General features: G+C 50.8%; 1 protein-coding gene across 1 annotated transcript; it reads left to right on the forward strand.

The window, feature by feature from the left end:
* Nucleotides 1-1,171: 1,171 nt before the first annotated feature.
* Nucleotides 1,172-14,266, forward strand: CAV3 (caveolin 3). Its single transcript, XM_082663671.1, has 2 exons — nucleotides 1,172-1,373; nucleotides 13,535-14,266. The coding sequence occupies exons 1-2, from the start codon at nucleotides 1,260-1,262 to the stop codon at nucleotides 13,874-13,876; spliced, it is 456 nt and encodes a 151-aa protein (XP_082519797.1). The 5' UTR covers nucleotides 1,172-1,259; the 3' UTR covers nucleotides 13,877-14,266.
* Nucleotides 14,267-20,439: the final 6,173 nt, after the last annotated feature.

Genomic DNA, 20,439 nt, shown 5'->3' on the forward strand with positions numbered 1-20,439 from the left:
TGAAATGTTCCATGTGGTGAACTCCTGCTTGTCTTTCAACACCTAAAGCTACCTCCTCCAGGAAGCCTTCCCTGATGTCCTCAGAGTAAGTCATTGCCTCCTACGGACTTCTCAGGCAAATTCTTTGTAACATAACTCTGATGCAGCACTTGCCACACAGTATTACAATTCCTTATTTTCTGATCATTCTGTCCCCCTAGGCTGTGGGCTCCCCCAGGCAGGGAGGGACCTAACCTGATGGGTCTGTTTATCCCTAGCTGTTGGCAAATCCTAAAGAGATGAGTCTGTCAGTGATGAATGGATGCACAGACCCTGGAGACTCAGAGTCGTCACCCTTCATGCGGCGGGGGCCTTGGGTGATGGCTGACCTGGAAGAGGACGCAGGGAAACTAAGCAGATACCTAAGAGAGGGCAACCCCACCGATGCCCGTGCTGTGTCTGGGGCCCATGGATATCTGGGAAGCTGTCACTAAGCTGTCCCTGGGGACAGGGTGAAGGGTGGCAGAAACGTGGACTCCAGGTCCCCTCCACGTGGTATCAAAAGGCAGAGGAGGGTGGTCTGCGTCCGGTCTCAGCCCCAGACCTACCCCACACCACAGTCCATCAACCCCTCCGGGGAGAAGCCTAGAAGTGGGAAAACCTCAGCCCTGCTTCAGGCCATCAAACAGCAGGGCAGGTACCAACTGCTCCAACGAGAGTCCCCACCAGAGAGCATTTCCGTTCTGAAGCATTTTCTCCCACGAGCTCACCTCCTCCTTTCCACGAGGGTAGGCAGAGCCCCGATCGTTATTATTATGGCCCCATTTTACAGGTGGGGACATGATAGCCCGGAGAGGCGTGGTGTGCCCAAGCTCACACACCCAGCAAGAGGTTGAGCTGGGGGCTGAGCCCACCTCCTTCCCACAGGAGCCCAAACGCAAATACCAGGGTCCCACAGCAGCAGCCAACCGCGGGGGCACCAGGAGACACCAGGCCCTTGGCTCGCGCGTGAGGCCCAGCGCCCGTGCAGCCCCCTTTAAGGAGCGCTGGGCCTTCCTGCAGGGCTCCAGTCTTAATTTTAGCTTGGAGGCCTGCCACCGGAGCCTTCAGCCAGCAGCAGGCTGAAGTTATGCGGGACAGCTGTCAGCCGGCACGCTGGGTGGGGCCTATTTAGCCACCAGCGGCACAAGTCTGGGGACACTGTTGTCCCTGCCCTGGGTCTTTTCAGCCCCGCTGGCCACACGGCTCCGATCTCCTCTCGCAGGTCACCCAGCTCCACGATGATGGCCGAGGAGCACACAGACCTGGAGGCCCAGATCGTCAAGGACATTCACTTCAAGGAGATCGACCTGGTGAACCGGGACCCCAAGAACATTAACGAGGACATAGTGAAGGTAGGCTCGAGGGCCTGCCCCGGCGCCCCCCGCCTGGAGGGTGTCAGGTTGGGTGCTGGAAGGGGCAGGCTCTGCTCCCGCGCGATCGGCTTCCCTGAAAAGAGACCTGTTCCTCTGTCTTCTCCAAATCCCACCCACCCACCCCCGTCCCGCAAACCAGCTTGTACCCCCAAAGAGCCTTTAGTGTCAACAAGAGCAAAGAATCAGCTGCACATACAGGACCATCGACCGGGGCGGGGCAGGCAAGTCGCAAAGGAAACTTTACAACTCTGTAGCTCTTCCCGTGTGCTCTTGGCCCTCGGCTGGGGACAGACGAGGCGGCCAAGTTGGGCCCTTTCCATGCCAGGGGCATTTTGCGGTCTCCACAGTGGGTGTGGGGTTAATCCCCAGAGGGCGGTTTCCAGCAGGGCTGCTGGCCCCTTGCAGGGGCCCCCACTGCCCCAGGCTGGGGGGCTGTACTCAGCACTCATGCCTGCTCCTGGCACGTGCAGCATCCAGGCCAGGCCAGAGGCCACTCAGAGGGCACCGGGACCCCTGTATGAGGGTTACCCTGCCTTCAGGGAGTCTCCTTCGCGGCCAGGCCTGAGTCAGGCCTCTTTCCTCACCCGATGCCATCAGCAGCCCGGTTGCCTCCAGGGCCACCCCTCAGTCCAGCCTCCACCCGGTAGCCACAGGGATCTTACTACAGCAGAATTCCTGGGAGAAGGGTACCCACCAACCAGCATCAAAGTCACTGGAAGGGCCTTTAAAAGGGCAGGTGCGGGGGCCTCCCGGGTGCTCTGCATACATCAGAACCACAGACCAGTGGTGTCCAGTAGAAATATAATGCGACCCATTATACAATCACCCTATGTCATTTTAAGTTTTCTAGCAGCCATGACTTTAAAAAGGAAAAACAAACAGGTAAAATTAATTTTCAAGATATTTCTCATTTAAGCCAGTATGTCCAAAATAGTATCATTTCAACGTGTAATCACTACAAAACAATTATTGGTGAACAATTGTATAATCTTTCTTCATCTTCAAAATCTAGTGTGTATCTGAGACGTGGGATGCATCTCAGTTCAGACTCCAAAGTTTTTATGAGAAACCCTTCTGTCTTTAGAGTTCATATAATGAACAGTCGAAAACTGATTCACAAACCCAAACTGTGCCAGACATTCTTACAAGTTTCCCAGTCACAGAATTAACTATCAGTTTTTACATTTTAATTAAAATTAAACACAATTTAGAATCCTTCAGTTGCACTAGCCACAGGTCAAGTGCTCGTACATAGCTCAAGGCCACTGGATTAGACAGCGGGGTTAAGGGCTTGTTCTAAAGGACAGCCCTGCGTGGTCACCTTCAGTGGGACACCTCCCGTGCTGCATGAGTCTAACTTCCCCCCATGGCATTCGAACCCCAGCACATCTGGCCCCCACCTTCCCCTTCTACCTCCAGCTCCCATGCCTCCTGTGTCTTCGCCAGCAGCCAGCCTCCTCTCCTCCACGTGGTGGACGCCCACTCAGCCTTCGAGACCTGATTGAAATGTCACCTGCCCAGGAGGCCTTCCCCAACTCCTCCAAGCAACCAGGAGCTCCTTCCTCTGTGCCCTTACCTCACTCAGGGCATTTCCCTGTAACAGCTCATATTATGCTATTATTGTATTTATAAATATCATCTGTGGTGCAGAGAGGGCCATCACAGCACAGTTGGGGAAGTGCGGCAAAATTAGGGAATGAACGTTCCGAACTGAAAAGCACCATACGCACGTCAAACAGTATTTGTCGTGGTTTGTGCAGTGTGATCTAGACGCAACGGTCCCAGACTTGACACTAACAGATGTGGTTTGAAATCCAGACTCCTCTACTTAAAAGCAATGACACTGGCCCCCCTGTAAAATGAGCACAATTTATTCCCCCAGGGTAAATGGATCTCAGAGCAGCACTGTGCAATAGAAATAGACCGAGAGGATTGCATGAGATAAGAGGTTTGAAAGTGCCTACGAGAGTCCCTGGCACACAGCAAGGGTGTGCAAATGTGAGCTGATTAGGAGCCTGGAGGACAAGAGAGCTAAGCCAGGGCCGGCGTTGACACTCAGGCTCCCCTCTGGTGGGCCCTGGCGGCTGCGGGAATGCAAAAGAGGACCCTTAGGGAGCATGTGTTTTCTGAAGGATCCCGCAGCAGGTGACAAGTGGAGAGGGGCTCTCGGGTCCCAGTGAGCCAGGAGGGAGCTGGTTCCAGGCTCGAGGCCCAGATTATAATCCAAGGCAGGGATGGGGGCGGCCACACGGACGCAGCTGCTTACGCAGCCTCCCAGGGCGCTGGGAGCTACCCTCTCCCGGAGGCCCTGAGCCCCAGAAAACCATGCCTCCAAGGTGAAGCAAGAGGCCCACAAATGTTCTTGTCGAGAGGAGATGATTATTTGGTGTATTTACTGGACATCCCCTGGTTTGGGAACTTATTTGACTTTTTCTTTCATTTTTAATGAGTGAGAGATGAAAACGTTTTGAAATTTAGAACAGGGATTCTAAAACTGAACCAGATAAATACCACAGACAGGTTCAAGAAGACTTCAGGTTGGTGTAATGGGATGTGAAAGAATGAAGAAAAGGAAGAAATGGGAGACAGCGTGGCTGAAAGAGAGACGTCCATCTGAACAGGCTGGCCTTCGGGTCACCTGGATGTCTTTCATCGACCAGGGAAAGGACCGAGGGGTGGGGGGGAGGACAAGGGACCGAGGGTGTGAGGGGGACAGAGATGGAGAGAAAGAGAAACAAGGTCAGGCCAAGATGAAGGCTGGAAAGGCTCCCGTCGGGGTGATGTCACATGTGGGAACAGGCTCCACGTGTGTGAGGATGACGCCGTAAGACGGTAGAATAAGACAGGCTACAGAGACCCAAGTCTAGTCCCAGCCCTGACTCTAGCTTGCTGTGTGACCCTGGGCAAATCCCTTTCCCTCTCTGGGCCTGAGTCCCTAGTGTAGACAGAGGCTGGGTGGAGAAAAGGGAGACCCGTCCCCTCCACCACCAGCTGCTGAGGTTTCACACAGAAAAGACAAGGGTGAAGAGCAGGAGACGCACCCACCGGGCCCTTGGATTTGACCCTCAGCAGAAGGAGGTGCTCCCTCTGGATTTCTAGAGTCAAAACTTTCCCAAACTTCCCTGAGCAAGGCCTGGTGCTACCCTTGAACCCAGGCTGGAAAGTGAGTGCCAACAGCTGAGGGAGAGCTCCGCACAGCCTAGCAGTCTTGACTGTAGTCTCCCAGCTCCAGGCTGGGCCTGGGCAGAGGAGAGGCTCGCCTCATTCCCCTCACCCCCACCATCACCACCATTCATGGAACATCGATTCCACGAGTCATTCCCGAGCGCCTGCTCCGTTCCAGGCACTGTGCTGTCGCAGAGGACGTGGCAATGAGCAAGTGAGACCCACTGCGTGTAGGGCCCATGCTAGGCTCTCGGGGGGCGGGAAAGGAGGCCAGCGGTCCCTGGCACTCCAGCTGGTCAGTGAGGACACCATTCCCTTCAGACCCAGATTGCAAAGCCTCCAGCCCCTTCCTCGTGCATTCCTGCAGGCCCCCAGTCCCACCCCAAAGTCCACCAGTTATTTGTGAGAGGTCTCAGGGCTTTCTCATCGACACTCCTCCCCCTCCCCAACTCACAGTTAGGCAGCCGGGCCCTAGAGCAGGGACATATGAACCCCTAGGCAGGCAGGTCCTTCAGCTTCTGGTTTCAACCACTCCCCTCAGGCACTCAGGGCCAGTCCTTCAACCAGGGCCGAGGGAGACACCTGACCCCAGCCCATCACACTAGTTCCCACCTACCTCCAACCCACATCTGCCACAAGACGCTCCCCCTTCAGAAAAGCACACAGACAGCACCTTCTGCCTCTCAGCTTAGGCTAACAAACACCCAGAGGACCCAGTAACCCTCCTTCCCCCAAGGTCTCCAAACTCTGCTCCCACCGTGGGCCCATCTGGACACCCTGTGAAACTGACCTGGTGCTTCCTCTTGAGAATAATCCAACAGATTCCAAGAATCCAAGAATTCCAACAGACAGAGAAGATGAGACTAAAAACAATGAGAATGCACAGGAGGAGGTGATAAATGCCTTAAATCAGTGCCAGATGAAGGGTCACGGGAAGGAGGAAGACATCACTTTCCATCACTTGGGAAAATCAGGCACCAGCTTCATGGAGAGGTGGTATCCAAGGTGCATAAATAATAAGAAAAATGTAAAATGTGGAAAGGGGGCATCAGGCTTTCCAAGAAGAGGGAACAAAATAAGCAAAGGCCACAACGTAGAGGAGAATGATGGGCAGAGTCAGAAAACGTGAGGAACGGGTATTGCCACTCCCCTGCCTATGTCCGTGGCAGACACTACTAATGGATCACAGCACGTTTCCAGGAAGCCATGGACCATCAGCTAGGCTGAGTTGGCCCACAGGCAAAACCTCTTTGCTACACTGTCTGCAGGCGAAAAATGGGACTAGGAGCATCTGAAAGGGAAGTTGTGGGAGAGGAGGCAGAAAGGGCAGGTTGAGGCTGAATTAGGAAAGGTCATGACCTGCCAGGCATTCCACACTGGCAATTCCTTCATTTTGGAAAGTACCCCGGCAAGTACCTCTAAGAAGGGCTATACCCTGGATTAACTCACACTGAGGTATTTACAACACAGTGTTGTAGGCACCCCGTGTATCAACTAGAGTTTTTAAAAACATCCACTTTCTTGGGGAGCTTGTGAAAATGCAGATTTCTGGGCCCTGCCACCAGAAATTTTATGAGGCAGGGCCAGTGAATGCTTTGTACTTTAAAGTACAAACAAGTTCCCCTTGTCCTATAGAAGATAAACCTGTAGTCCAGAGTTGTCACCAGTTTCCCCTAAAGACACAGCGTACCAGTTTTCCACTGCTGTGTGACAAATCACCCTAAAACTCCATGCTTAAAGCACCAAGCCTTTGAGGCTCCCTCAGTTCTGTGGGCTGAGCAGCCTCAGTTGGGCAGCTCTGCTGGTCTCACTGGCGGCCTCTCATGCAGCTGCAGCAGCATCTCCTCTACAGCATTCTGGTGGTTAAAGCGAGTCACAGGGCAAGCCCAGACTCCCTATGGTCTGAGACTGTGTGCTGAGAGGCATGACCCATCTGGGGTCATCTTTGGAGACTAGCTAAATTCCCCCCAGAAGCTGGTGCACAGCTAACCTACAGCTCAACCCAGGGCCATTCCTACTACTCTCCAGTTCATCGCACCAGCCTTCCCGAAGGCAGAGACTAAGGGGGCAGGGAGGGGAGGGAAGAGACGGGCAAGGACAGGGCTCTGAGATCTGATGAGGGCTCCTCTGGTGGATCCCTTCTCTTCACATACCCCCCACCCCGGTCACCCTCTGTTATCTTGGTCTCTTCACAGTTCCTTTATATGAACCCAAGTGTCCTTACCTCCAGGCCAGGTGCCCCAGGCACCCCCTGTAGGATGCCCTGGACCCCCTCTTCCTGCCCTCAGAACCAGTCTGTGTTGCATTCTTGCCTCACCTCCTGCTGAGGTACCCGGTCCTGCGATGACCCTGATCAAGGAGACAGCAGGAGAAATTCAGGCTCAGGCTTTGATGTCAGGCCAGCGTGGGCTCCACCCCTGCTCGTCCCTTTCAGGCTGGGCGAAATGCTGGATGTAAGACACATGGCCAGAAACAGACACCTACAAGGGCCAAATTGTGGGCGTTACTATGGTTATCCCAGATTGTATAGAATTCTATTTTTTAATTAATTTTTTTGGAGTACAGTTGATTTACAATGTTGTGTTCGTTTCCGGTGTACAGCAAAGTGAATCAGTTATACATATACATGTATCCACTCTTTTTTAGATTCTTTTCCCATATAGGTCATTGCAGAGTATTGAGTAGAGTTCCCTGTGCTATACAGGAGGTCCTTATCAGTCAGCTATTTTATATATAGTAGTGTGTATGTGTCAATCCCAACCTCCCAATTTATCCCTTGCCCCCTTTCCCCCTTGGTAACCATAAGATTGTTTTCTACATCTGTGACTCTAGTTCTGTTTTGTAAATAGGTTCATTTGTGCCATTTTTTTACATTCCACATATAAGCGATATCATATGGTATTTGTCTTTCTGGGTCTGACTTACTTCCCTCAGTATGACAATCTCTAGGTCCATCCATGTTGCTGCAGATGGCATCGTTTTGTTCTTTTCTATGGCTGAGTGATATACCATTGTATCAGTATACAGGTACAATATCTTCTTCATCCATTCCTCTGTTGATCGGCATTTACGTTGCTTCCACGTCCTGGCTATTGTAAACAGTGCTTCGGTGAACACTGGGGTACATGTATCTTTTCAAATTATGGTTTTCTCCAGATATATGCCCAGGAGTGGGACTGCTGGATCATAAGGTAGCACTATTTTTAGTTTTTAAGGGACTACCATACTGTTCTCCATAGCGGCTGTTACCAATTCACATTCCCACCAGCAGGGTAGGAGGGTTCCCTTTTCCCCACACCCTCTCCAGCATTTATTGTTCGTAGACTTTTTGATGATGGCCATTTTGACTGGTGTGAGGTGATACGTCATTGTGCTTTTGATTTGCATTTCTCTGATAATTAGTGATGTTGAGCATCTTTTCACGTTATTGCCAATTATAACACGTGAAGCAGAGCTTTGCCGTTTCTCAGCTATTCTGCAGCTAAAGCTTTAACTTTACAGGCCAGTGCTTCTCAGGCTATCTGGGTGAAAGGTCAGTTTTATTATTATTATTCCAATCTGTTGTACACAAATCGTAAAAGTCAATAAAAATTAACTACTAGAGAGATGAACGGAAAAATAGGCATTGACAATGTAAGCTCCAATTTTTATTATTAGTAGAATCAACAGACATAAAATTATTGGCTCACATCACTGTGACTATTTCCAAATGCCTACTCTCAACTTCTGTACTTGCCTTGTTGGGAAGGGGGCAGTGACTGTGGACCACTCTTTAAATAGCAAGGTAATAGGTGAGAAAACCAAGACCCAACAAAGCTAAGCCACTCCTTTGGGTCTTGACTCCGAAACTAACTCCGTGTCACTAGGGATGTTGGTCCAATCCTCTCGGAAGAGTTAAAACAAACAAACAAAAAACTGAAAACAAACAAAAACACAGGCCCAGAGAGGGCAAGTACCAGGTCTCAAATCACACAGTGATACGCTGAACAAGTGGAAACTGGTCCCAGATATCTGTCCCCCTGCCGAGAGCCGTTCCCCCCACCCACAGAGCGCCTGTCTGAACTGCGCAGGGCCCTGGATGCCCAAGGACTGAGTCACGCAGGAATGCAGGGGAGGCATTTTTGAAGTGGGTGTGGCGTCTGGCCTCCCCCTCAACCGCCGCCCCAGCTCTGCTGTCCTGCACCTTCCCCGCCCTGTTGGGGACGGCGGGAGCGGCGCTGGCCGGTTCCGATGAATCAACTGGCTCTCTTGCTGTTCCAAAAATAAATATGCCAGAGAAGGGGACACCAACCTTACGAGCAGCCCCTTTCTCCCCTTCCCACAGCCAGCCCCGCCTCCTGAGGCTCCGCCCACGGCCCGAGCCCCCTGCCAGCAGCCATCTCCCCTCCACTTCCAGAAACGAATTAAGAAATGAAGTCACCGTGCGCCTCTGATACACTGGCGCGTCTGCCCAGGGCTGCCTGAGCCGGCCTTATAAATATCTCCCCAAACTAGTGCGGTGACCAGAGAGCGGTCTCAGTGCTCAGTCCTGATTAGGAACGGCCTCCTCCTCCCAGGACTACCTGTCCCTCTGAGAGCATATTTTCGCATTCACAGACAACGGAGCTGTTGCCCTGTGCACAGTGCCTAAGGCAATTACTTGAAATAATTCAAATGCCAGCAACAACAGCTTCTACCTTGTGCAAAAAAAAAAAAAAAAAAAAATCATTAACAGGCAGAGAGATCCTTGGGGGCAGGATTATTACCATAGCAGAAAAGGAGGGAAAAGAGGACCCCATCCATCTTACCTGCGCAGGCTGAGTACGCATGCACACACACATTTATGACCAGGTAGGTTGGAGAACTGTCGTATTTACGATCTGGGTGTCAGCAGCTTTTCTGAGATATATTTTCATAGGAACTTCAGAGCAATTGAACAAACGATTACTGTCACTGGGCAGCTACCGTGTATTGTACTAAGCATTGCCCAAGAGGAGGTGTGCCTAGCACAAGGCGGGTGCTTAATAAATAGTTGTTTGGATGGATGGTTGGATGGATATGAATTGGTGGATGATACAGATGGATGGATGGATAGATAGACAGGCTGATAAATAGGTAGACGGATATGAATGGATGGATGCATATGGATAGACTGATGGGTCCATGGGTGGATGGATAGGTGGGTGGATGGATGGGAGAATGGATAGATAGATGGATGGGTAAATGAACAGATGGGGGGAAATGGATGGATGGAAAAGAAATTACTTCTGTTCTTCATAACAGAGTTGTAAGAAGTAGCAAACACATTTTACAGTTGAGGAAATGAAGCTCAAAGAGGTTATCCGCCAAGGTCACTCATCAGATCAGCAGCTGCGCTGGTGTGCAAACCCACCTTTGGGACCCTAGCTTCCTGCTGAAGAAAGCGCTCTGTAACAGCCACCGGCAGCTAACAATCAGTGATCAGGGATTCTGTGCCAGGCCATGTTCTGAGTATTACATGTCGTATCTTATTCAATCCTCCGATAAACCTAATGAAATCAATCTAGGAAAACGAGGCATATGAAAGCTAAGACACTTGCTGAAGGTCACAGAGCCAATAAGAGGCAGAGCTGGACTCAAACCTCAGCACTGCGACTTCAGTCAAGGGCTCTTTTCCACTTTGCCGCCTCTTAGAGGCCAGACACAAATCATCAAACGTGTTGAATGGAGGAATAAGTGAACAAAGCAGGCTGGGCTGCCGAGGGGCAGGGGAATTGCTGCCTGCTTGGAGCAGAGCGGACGGCTGCGAAGAAGGGGCTGGGGGCCCTGCCCTGGGGCAGGTCTCTCTGGACAACAAGGACCAGACCTCAGAGGGGACAGTCACCCTCCCTGAGAGCCAGCATCTGCCTCGGGGTCTGACCCTGGCTGGGGCCGCGTGAAGAGCTTAGATTAGAATCAGGACGCCCAGATGCACCTGTCTGCCCAGCTGGACGTGAGGAGGCAGGGCTGGGTCATCTGTGAGTGGGGAGACACGGTCCTAAGGAACAGTTGCAGGAGGGGCAGTAGCGGCCCCAGGCGCTGAATGGGAGAGAGGAGGAAGGAGGGAGAGCCTGCTGGATAAAGGCAGGGAGCACGCCTCCACCCAAAGGCCTCCCTCAGCTACCCAAGTTCCTGGGGCCACACCAGGATCCAGAGCCCAGCCCGGGGGCTAGGAGGCATCAGGCACAGGCCGGGCACGGCCATGATAGGGGAGGGGCGGGCTTCAGAGGTCAGAACACCTCAGTCGGCAGGATCCAGGCCCTGGGGGTTTGACTGAATCTCCACAATCATGGTGCATGTACCAGGTCAACGTTGGAATGGTCCCCCAGGGCCTACAGTCCCCAGCTTCTTGGATCTGCAAGCAACAGCAACTCTGGATTTCTGCCCATATAGACCAGATGTAGAAAGATGCCAGCCCTTTCCATCCACTCTCCAAAGCCATGGGACGTTCCCCAAGCAACTTGGGCCTTCTTTTACAAACATCCAGCACACTACTCCTGCATCTCTTGCCTCCAAACCCCCAGCCCCCCAAACTCCCAGCCAGACACCACCTCCACCTCCAAGAAGCCCTCCAGGAAGCAGTGCCACCCTTTCCAAGGAGATGAGGACCATATTCATATTCCTCCTTCCAGCCCTTCCCTTCCATCCAGGGGCCATCTGAGAGGTTATGTGACCTCTGCTAAACCCCTGCAGAGAGAAAGCTGGAGGTTGAGATGTACGAGCGGGTCCCGGAAGGACCTCTGCCCACCCAAGTCAGCTTTTGAACATCGCCTGCAGCCTGAAATCTCACCCCGTGAACTTGGCTCCACAACAACGTACCATCCCCAGGGTGGGGCTGCATCCTCAGCTGTCTCCGGGGGGACCCAGGGATCTGAGGCCTGGCACAGGAGCTCAGAATCCAGCCACACGAGAAAAACAGGCCTCAACACTGGACATACAACATGGTCATGTCCACTCCCCCCCACCAAAAGAGTTACACTGGAAAGAAAAACACCAAAGCAATAATAATTTTAGTACTAGAGAAATACAAATGGGAGATGCTTGTGTTTTGTTTTTGCTATTCCCTTAATTTTCTGCAATGTGGCTATGTTATAAGAAAAAGTAATTTTAATAATAACTTTAGGCATAGAGGGGATCCCCTTCCCCTCAAAAAGTAGGAAAACGGTTCACTTGGGAGTTGAAGTTTGAGCTCTGGCATCACTGGTCCCCACTCCCCCCGCCAATTAGTCTGATCCATTCATGCATTCATTCAACCAACTACTATGAAAACAGCCCAGGAACACGCTGCCCCCATGTTACAGACAAGACAGCTAAGGCTCAGTGCCACTAAATGAAATCACATATGAGAAAGTAGCTATGACGGTGCTTAATGCACAGCAGGGATTAGCGAAAAGTTAAGTGACTTGGCTGAAAGCAATCTTTTGTATTTCTTCCGTCTTCCCAAATGGGGCCTCAGTCACCATTTCAGTGGGATGCGTGAGCAGGATTCTCTGAATGCCCACGTTCCTCGCAGCGGCAAAGGAGGGATGGGGTGGGCAGCGGCAGAGGAAGGTCTGAGGTCGCTGCAGGACCAGCGTGGGGAGAGCAAAGCCTATGTCCTCCACGGGTGCTGCGCTCAGACACCAGATGCCTCCACCAGCCAGGACGCCGCGGCCCTCACCTCACCACGTGCTGGATCCTAACACAGCTCTCAGGCCGCTGCACCTCCCTCTAAACACCTCCATGACCCCAAACCGGGCGGGATTCGGCGACGGCTCCCAACTCGCCCCCCACGTGCATCCTCACAGCTGCGGCAGCCAGAATGAGGCACTCAGAACTCAGATCAGAGATGCAGAGGACAGGCGGGTGGTTTCCAGAGGCGGGGAGAGGGGTGGTGGAATGGGTGAAGGGGCTCAACGGGTGCAAACTTCCAGTTATAAGATAAGTAAGTCCTGGGGATGTAAAGTAGAGCATGGTGACTACAGTTAACAATACTGTATGCAGCGTCTATTTAAAAGGTGCCAAGAGAGTAGTCATAAAAGGTCTCATCACACACACAAATACGTAACTGTGTGTGGCGACACACGTTAACTACACTCAGTGCAGTGATCATTTCCCAACATATACAAAATCAAATTATGTTGAACACCTGAAATGAATATAATGTTAGATGTCAATTAGACCTCAACTGAAAAAAGGCTCAGATCCAGCCGAGCCACACCCTGTGCAAAAGCCCTGAGTGGCTCTCATTGCCCTCAAGCCCCCATGCTTGCTCCGCCTGGCCTCTCCAGCCTCCCTCCGGCCTGGGCCTGCGCTTGGCCTTCCAGAAGCACCTACATCTCCCCAGGAGCACACACTGTCTATCCCACTGGGTCGCAGCAGCTGGTGCCCCAAACGCTCTTTTCCAGCCCACAACTCCTTCCTCCCCCTGGCTACCTCTAGGTATCAGCTTAGCTAGATGTCACCTCCTCCAGGAAGCCTGACACCCAGGCTAAGTTAAATGTCACCCTGTGGGTGCACACGGCCTGTCCTTCCCTTACCAGAGCACTGGTCACTGTGGTGTAACTGCCTGCCGTAAGCTCCAGGAGGGCAGGAACCTTCGCCTGTTCATCATCCTATCGGCAGGCACCCGGTACATTTTTTTAGGATGACTGTCCAATTCCCTAGGATCACAAAATAATAGAATTTCAGAGCCACGGCTCGTGGCCTGCCTCTAACTTAGTTTCTTTTAGTAAGTTACTCAACTCCTGGGGGCCTCTGATCCATCCATGAGAGAGAGAAGTGGACCGGCTCTTGTTCCTCTCTGCTCTGGGACAGCACCGGCATCACCTGGGACTTGTCAGAAATGCAGGCTCTCAGGCCCCACCCTGGACTCATCGGGGTCAGAATCCCAGGGGGTGGGGCCCAGCCACCTGGTTTAACAAGCCCCCCAGGGGGTTCTGACGCTTGAGAAGTGGGTGGCTGCTGTGACTTGAGGGTTCCCCCTCCCACCCCTGCAGGTGGATTTCGAAGACGTGATCGCGGAGCCCGTGGGCACCTACAGTTTTGATGGCGTGTGGAAGGTGAGCTACACCACCTTCACCGTCTCCAAGTACTGGTGCTACCGCCTGCTGTCCACACTGCTGGGGGTCCCGCTGGCCCTGCTCTGGGGCTTCCTGTTCGCCTGCATCTCCTTCTGCCACATCTGGGCGGTGGTGCCCTGCATCAAGAGCTACCTGATCGAGATCCAGTGCATCAGCCACATCTACTCGCTCTGCATCCGCACCTTCTGCAACCCGCTCTTCGCTGCCCTGGGCCAGGTCTGCAGCAACATCAAGGTGATGCTGCGGAAAGAAGTATGAGGCTGGGTGGGCAGCAGGGGTGGTGGGGCAGGGGAGCCCCGCTGGGCTGGCCCCACCATCAGGCTCTGCGGGGCTGCCGGCAAGCTCTTTCTCCCTGGGGACCGCTGCTTCCCCCCAAGACGGGAGCACACAGAGTAGGGAAGCCGGAGAGAAAAGACAGTCCGCCACGGAAGCGCAGTGGCCTTCCCTCCGCCCCCTGCCCCACCACAACACCCCCAATGACCGGGTGCCAGGAAGATCATTGGCTAAGAGGCAGCTACCGCAAATCTTTGCATTCACTTGTACTGTAACGGCACAATCCAGCCCTCAGCTCCCACCTGGACACACCCCCTCCCCCCCAGGAAACCACCAGTGACTGCTGGCGTTAGCAGGGTGGCTCCAATAAAGGGTTTCCGGCTGCATCTGGGAAATGCTGTGTTTTGCATGTGTCCATAAGGTGGGTGCGCGTCCTGACCAGCTCCAGAAATATATTTCTCTGCCCTGAGAAGCAGGAGGGGCAAGCTGGTCGGCCCTTCTCTTGGCCAAATGCAAGAACCAGATTTTGGTTTCTCTGGGAATTCTTGTTTGCAGGGTATCTGTTCCTTGGGAGATTATTTCCCGTTGATTTCTGTTGCCCCTGGGCCAGCCAGTGGTCACCCACAGAAGAAAATGGCCGCTGGGTTAGAAGGGGAAGGTGATACTCCCTGGGCACCACTGAGGGCAGGGCCTGGGTTCAAAGCGCCCCTTTGGCTCAGACACTGAGCCCCTGGCACTGCCTCTTGGCATGTACACCCTCAGCCCCGCAGATGTGGTGATGGCATAAGGCCCTATTCAAGCATATGTGGACTCACCATGGAAGTAAAATGGAAATAAACGGCAATGGAAAGGATATGTCCCACCTCCTGCCCACCTACACTCAGCAGCAACAAAACAACAACAAAACCCCCAGAAATCTTACATTCTTTAGGGATGCTTTTCCCAAGGGTGTTTCCAGAACTAAGTCCTCAGAAAAAGGAGGGGGGTGGCTTTTGCGCTTAAATTTGTTTGGAAAATGCTCCATATTTCTCTTAGAGATTTTTCAATAGACATTAGTACATTAAAGGCTCTGACAAGTCTCGCAGAAAAGAAAGCTGTTTAGGCCAATAGCCCCCAACCCTATATAACCCTTTTTTTTTTCATGCAACACCCATTTAAGTCTCACAAAATTCAGGTTCCAAAACACTTGGCCTGTTTTCAGAGGCATCACCTCACTGGCAGCCGGCCATGCGCCCAAGGGTCCTGGGGCAATGAGGTAGAGGGAACGGCACATGAACCAGAGACAGGGCACAGGCAGCCTTGGTTCTGCCTCTCCACCTAGTTGCCTTCTCTGGCCTCAGTTTAATCCTGCATGAAATGATCTCTAATGTCCATTTTAGCTCTTTTTACCCATTTTCGTTTTTTCGAGTATCTTCGTATGACATTTTCAAACACCGAGGAATGTTGAAAAGGTTTGCCGTGAACACCTATCTACCCGCCATCTAGGCTCTACGATTCAGTTCCCTGCTCCTCCTTTGTTGCATCGCCATCCATCTATCATCCACCAATCTCACCTTTCTTTAGGCATTTTTAAATAAGCTGCAGATATTGGCATATTTTCCTCCTGAACACTTCATCATCATCCCTTACTTTTTGCAAACAAGGAAGTCACCGCCCAGAGAGGTCAGCAGACTTGCCAAAAGGTACACAGCTAGCCACATTCGTGCTGTGGTTCCAGCCCACTGCTCTCTGCTCTACCTGGGGCTCTTCATGTTCTCAAGTGGACGCAGAGCCCAGGCTCCTCCCGCTAACAGGTATAAGCCAACGTCGCTTACTCCCTTGCAAAGGGCCTCCCCATCAAACGTCTCTCACATTGTTAGGCCATCCGTTTCAGACTTGGAATCTTGGGTTACTTAGACTTTTGTTTTGTTTTGTTTTGTTTTGTTTGCGGTACGCGGGCCTCTCACTGCTGTGGCCTCTCCCGTTGCGGAGCACAGGCTCCGGACGTGCAGGCTCAGCGGCCATGGCTCACGGGCGCAGCCGCTCCGCGGCACGTGGGATGTTCCCGGACCGGGGCACGAACCCGTGTCCCCTGCATCGGCAGGCAGACTCTCAACCACTGCGCCACCAGGGAAGCCCTACGCAGACTTTTGACCATCGCCGCAGTTGCTGTGACCTGACTTGACCCTGATGCCTATTTTTCAAGCTGGCTCTCCTTCTCTAAGGGCCAGGCTACGGCAGGCGCTCCATCCCCCGTGAAGCTCATGGGGCTGGAGAAAGGACACACATCCAGATGCATGTATGTCTGAGGTGTTGTTCCTTCTGGGGACCCCCGGCCCCAAGAAGTAGCTGGCAGGACAGCACGCTGGGGGCGTGATGAAAACGGGCCAGAGGAGGGGGTGGCATTCTGCTCTCTCTCATACGCGACGTCCGGCTCATCAGGGACTCTTGTTTAAGATGCAGGTTGTGATTCAGTAGTGGAGCCCAGGAACAAACACAAAACCACTTGTGATTCTGCAGGTGGCCCCCATATCCCACCGGAAGAAATATGCCTTAGGGTCCCTTCAAGGTGACAATCTAGCCCATTACATCTGGAGTTAGACAGTGGCACACGGTGGGTGTGGCTACACCATACAAGAGGTTTGTTCCTGGCTCTTAGCGCATCTTCTGACAGAACTCTGATAAGTCAGAGTACCTGTGACCCAAGAGATTGGGACCAGGTCCCCTCCTGCCCCCACCCCCTACCTGCCACAGCTCAGATGCACCTGTGTCATAATCAGACAGATTTATGGCGATTCAAGGGAAGCCGGCAAAGATATTCAAGTCTGTAAGCCACCAGATGTGGTCACTGTTCTCAGGTTAAAGAAAGAAGGCAAAGCAATCTATGGAAAAAAATACGTTTATTAAGTGCACCTTCTATAAAGCAGCCAATGAAGCAGGCATCTCATTATCGGGCACATCATTCACCAACGAGCACAGAGAGCAGGTGCCACAGAAAGTCACCAACTAGAACGAAATCGAGGAATTCACATTCTGCATTTAGGGGCATTTCATCGCAATTAAACACAAAAGGTGGAGCACTTTGAAACCAGGATCTTCTTAAAAGGCAGCTTCCTGCAGTCATAACCCATAGACCCACCCCCCAAGGGAGACCAAATGGTGTGACAGACTTTTTTTCAGGGCCTAAAGAAGTAAGGCTCTGAGTCCTCAACTGTTTGCATTTCACTTTTCAACATCAGAACGATGAAACATTCCGGAAGAAAATCTGCACGCTCCAATTTACTGGCACCTCCAGGCATGTGTTAGGTTTGTAAACAGGCCTGAAACGGTGGGCAAAGGTGGCTGGAGGACCTTAGGAGTGGGGTCCAGAGGAGGACAGGAACGACCAAGCCCCAGGCAGCGTCCTGGACCCCTACTCTCCTTCTTCCAGACTTCGGTTGGGGAAGGAGCAAGCGATTGTGAAAATACTCTCCAGGACGAGACTGGGAGTGGACGGGCGTGTAGCCAGCGGCGCTGCTGGAATCAAATGTCACTGACTGGCTACAAAAGACTCCTGTGCCATAATGAGAGCCAAGGTCCCAACCAGAGCTTTCACGGGAGAAGAATGAGGAAGGTGTCCCAATTGGTTCTGGTGCCCAAGAACCTTGCAACTCCTGGGTTCTCAGCAAGGTTGTGCCCGTGGTCAGAAAAATCTATTGAGTGGCTGTCTCCTTGATCCCCAGTGGCCTCTGGCGGCTGCTAGAATGGCAACTTTCCGGGGAACAGCAGAGAATGGGGCGTCTCTGGCTGGTGAGCAGAGAGGCTCAAATGCCAACAGACCCCACCACTGCTGCACTTGCACCCAGGGTGCCCAGTGTCCTGGATGTGGGCACGGAACCCCAAACCAGCGCCCTGTTAGCTTCCCAAAGAGCCAGGACTGGCTGGTGTTGACACTAAGCGCCCATCACAGCAACACTGCACTGCCTCTGGGTTCAAAGATGACATCGTGCTCAGTCTCCAGTTATACTGAAGATCTTATCCTAAATGCTGGGGTTTCGAACACTGGCATTTCAGTGCACGCCCCTCTTCTCCCTGAACATCCAGACCCTGCTGGCTCGTTCTACTGTGTGCGTATGTGCACGTGTGTGTACAATGCAGTGTGGAGGGAGAAGAGGAAAGTGTGTGTGGAGATCTGGGGCTTTGGGAAGTGCTCTTGCTGTGTCACAGTGAGTCCAAAAATATATATGTGCAAATAAAAAAAGTGCCCCAGCGTGCCACTGAGCTGGCCAGTCCCAGTCGGAAAACCTCTGATCTATAACGGCCTGTATTTAACGACTAAAGGTGTTTCCCGGACACGGTCATGTTGTACCTCAAGGCTGAGAGGACATCTGATGACACGTTTACCGGGTATTATCACTGCTGGTACTTTTGCTGAAACCGGAAACACCATCTCTCGCAGGAAAACTGAGTAAGAAAACCATGGATTCTTCTGAAATGGTGAGTCAGTGAGAAACAAAAGTTCTGGGAGGTAAGAGATTCCAAGAAATGCATCCTTCAAGCTGGTTGCCTCTGAATTCAGCTCGTCAACATTATTTTAAGTATTTAATTCAGTGGCTTTTAGCATATTCTCAAAATCGTGCACATCACTAACCAAAGAAAATGTTCATCACCACAAAGAAAGCCCATATGGCGCTCAGCGGTCACGCCCCACCCAGCCCAGCCTCCAGCCCCTGGCAACCACTGTTGTATAATTTGTCTTGGTAATTTTGCCTATTCCGGGCATTTCATATAAATGGAATCATGGAGTATGTGGCTTTTCGCAAGGCTTCTTTCACTTAGCATGATGTTTTCAAGGTTCCTCCATGCTGGAGCCTGTGTCAGTACTTCCTTTCTTTCCATAGTTCAACAATGTGCCATTGCATAGATATACTACGTTTATTTATCCATTCATCAGTTGGTAGGCATTTGCGTTATTTCCATTTTTGGCTATTATGAATTATACTGCTATAAACATTTGTGGGCAAGTTTTTGTGTGTATATATGCTTCCGTTTCTCTTGAGTAAATACCTAGGAGTGGCATTTCTGGCTCACATGGTAATTCTATGTTTACCTTTTTCAGGAGCTGCCAAACTGTTTTCCAAATTGGCCGCACCATTGTACCTTCCCACGAGCGATGGAGGAGAGCTCCAGTTTCTCTCCATGCTCGCCAGCACCTATCATTGCCCATGATTAGAGCCGTCTTAGTGGGTGTGCAGTGCTACTTCACTGTGGTTTTGATTTGCATTTCCCTCGTGAGTAATAATACTGAGCACCTTCTCACGTGCTTATGGGCCACTTATATCTCTTCTTTGGAGAGATACGAAAATACGTCTATTCCCTTGTTTGTTCAAATATGTTGCCCATTTTTTAAACTGGGTTATTTGGCTTTTCATTCTTAAATCGTAAGAGTTCTTGATGTATTCTAGATACAAGTATATGGCTTCCAAATATTTTCTTCCATTCCATGAGCTGTCATCACTTTCTCGATAGTGCCCTATGAAACGCAAAAGTTTTGTGCCCCATTTTGATGAGGTCCAATTTATCTATTCTTCCTTTGACTTCTGTTTTGGGTGTCATTATCTAAGAAACCATGGCCTAACCCAAGGTCACAAATATTTAGCCCTATGTTGTCTTCTAAGACTTTTATAGTTTTAGCTCTTACATTTAGGTTGATGCATTTTGAGTTAATTTTTGTATATAGTATGAGGTAGAGGTCCAACCGCATTCTTTTACATGTGGATATCCAGCTGTCCAGGCGCCATTTATCGAAAAGACAATCTCCCCAATTTAATTCTCTTGTCACACTTGTCAAAAATCTTTTGGCCATAAACATAAGGGTTTATATCTGAACTCTCTATTCCATTAATTGCTCTATATATCTGTCTTTTTGTCTATATCACATTCTTTTGATTACTGTAGCTTTGTAATAAGTTTTGAACCAGGAAGGGTGAATCCATCAACTCTGTCCCTGTTTTTCAAGGTTTATTTGGCTATTCTATTATTTGTGCAATTTCCGTGTGAATTTTAGGATCATCTTAGCAATTTGTGCAAAGAAGCCAGCTAGGATTTTGATAGGGATTACACTGAATCTATGAGATCAACTTGGAGAGAGTACTGTTATCTTAACAATATTTAAGTCTCTGAGCCATGAACACAGGATGTCTTTCCATTTATTTAAGTCTTCTATTCCTTTCAACAATATTTTGTAGTTTTCAGGATGTAAGTCCTGCACTTCTTTCATTAAATTTATTCCTTTTCTTTCTGATACTATTATAAATGAAATTATTTCTTAATTTCATTTTCATACTGTTCATTGCCCATGTAAAGAAATACACTTGATTTTTGTACTGACCTTGTATTCCACAACCTTGAATTCATGTATTAGTTCCAATGCGTTTGTGTGTGCATGTGTGTGCATGAATTCCTTAGAATTTTCTATATACAAAATCACATCATCTGTAAGGAGTTTTACTTCTTTTCCAATCTGGATGTCTTTTATTTCCTTTTCTTTCCCAACTGCTTCTGAAGTATTAGCTTCTTAAACATTTTTT

Source organism: Grampus griseus, assembly GCF_964374135.1.
Source record: "Grampus griseus genome assembly, chromosome: 10".
In the NCBI taxonomy this organism is placed as follows: domain Eukaryota; kingdom Metazoa; phylum Chordata; class Mammalia; order Artiodactyla; family Delphinidae; genus Grampus; species Grampus griseus.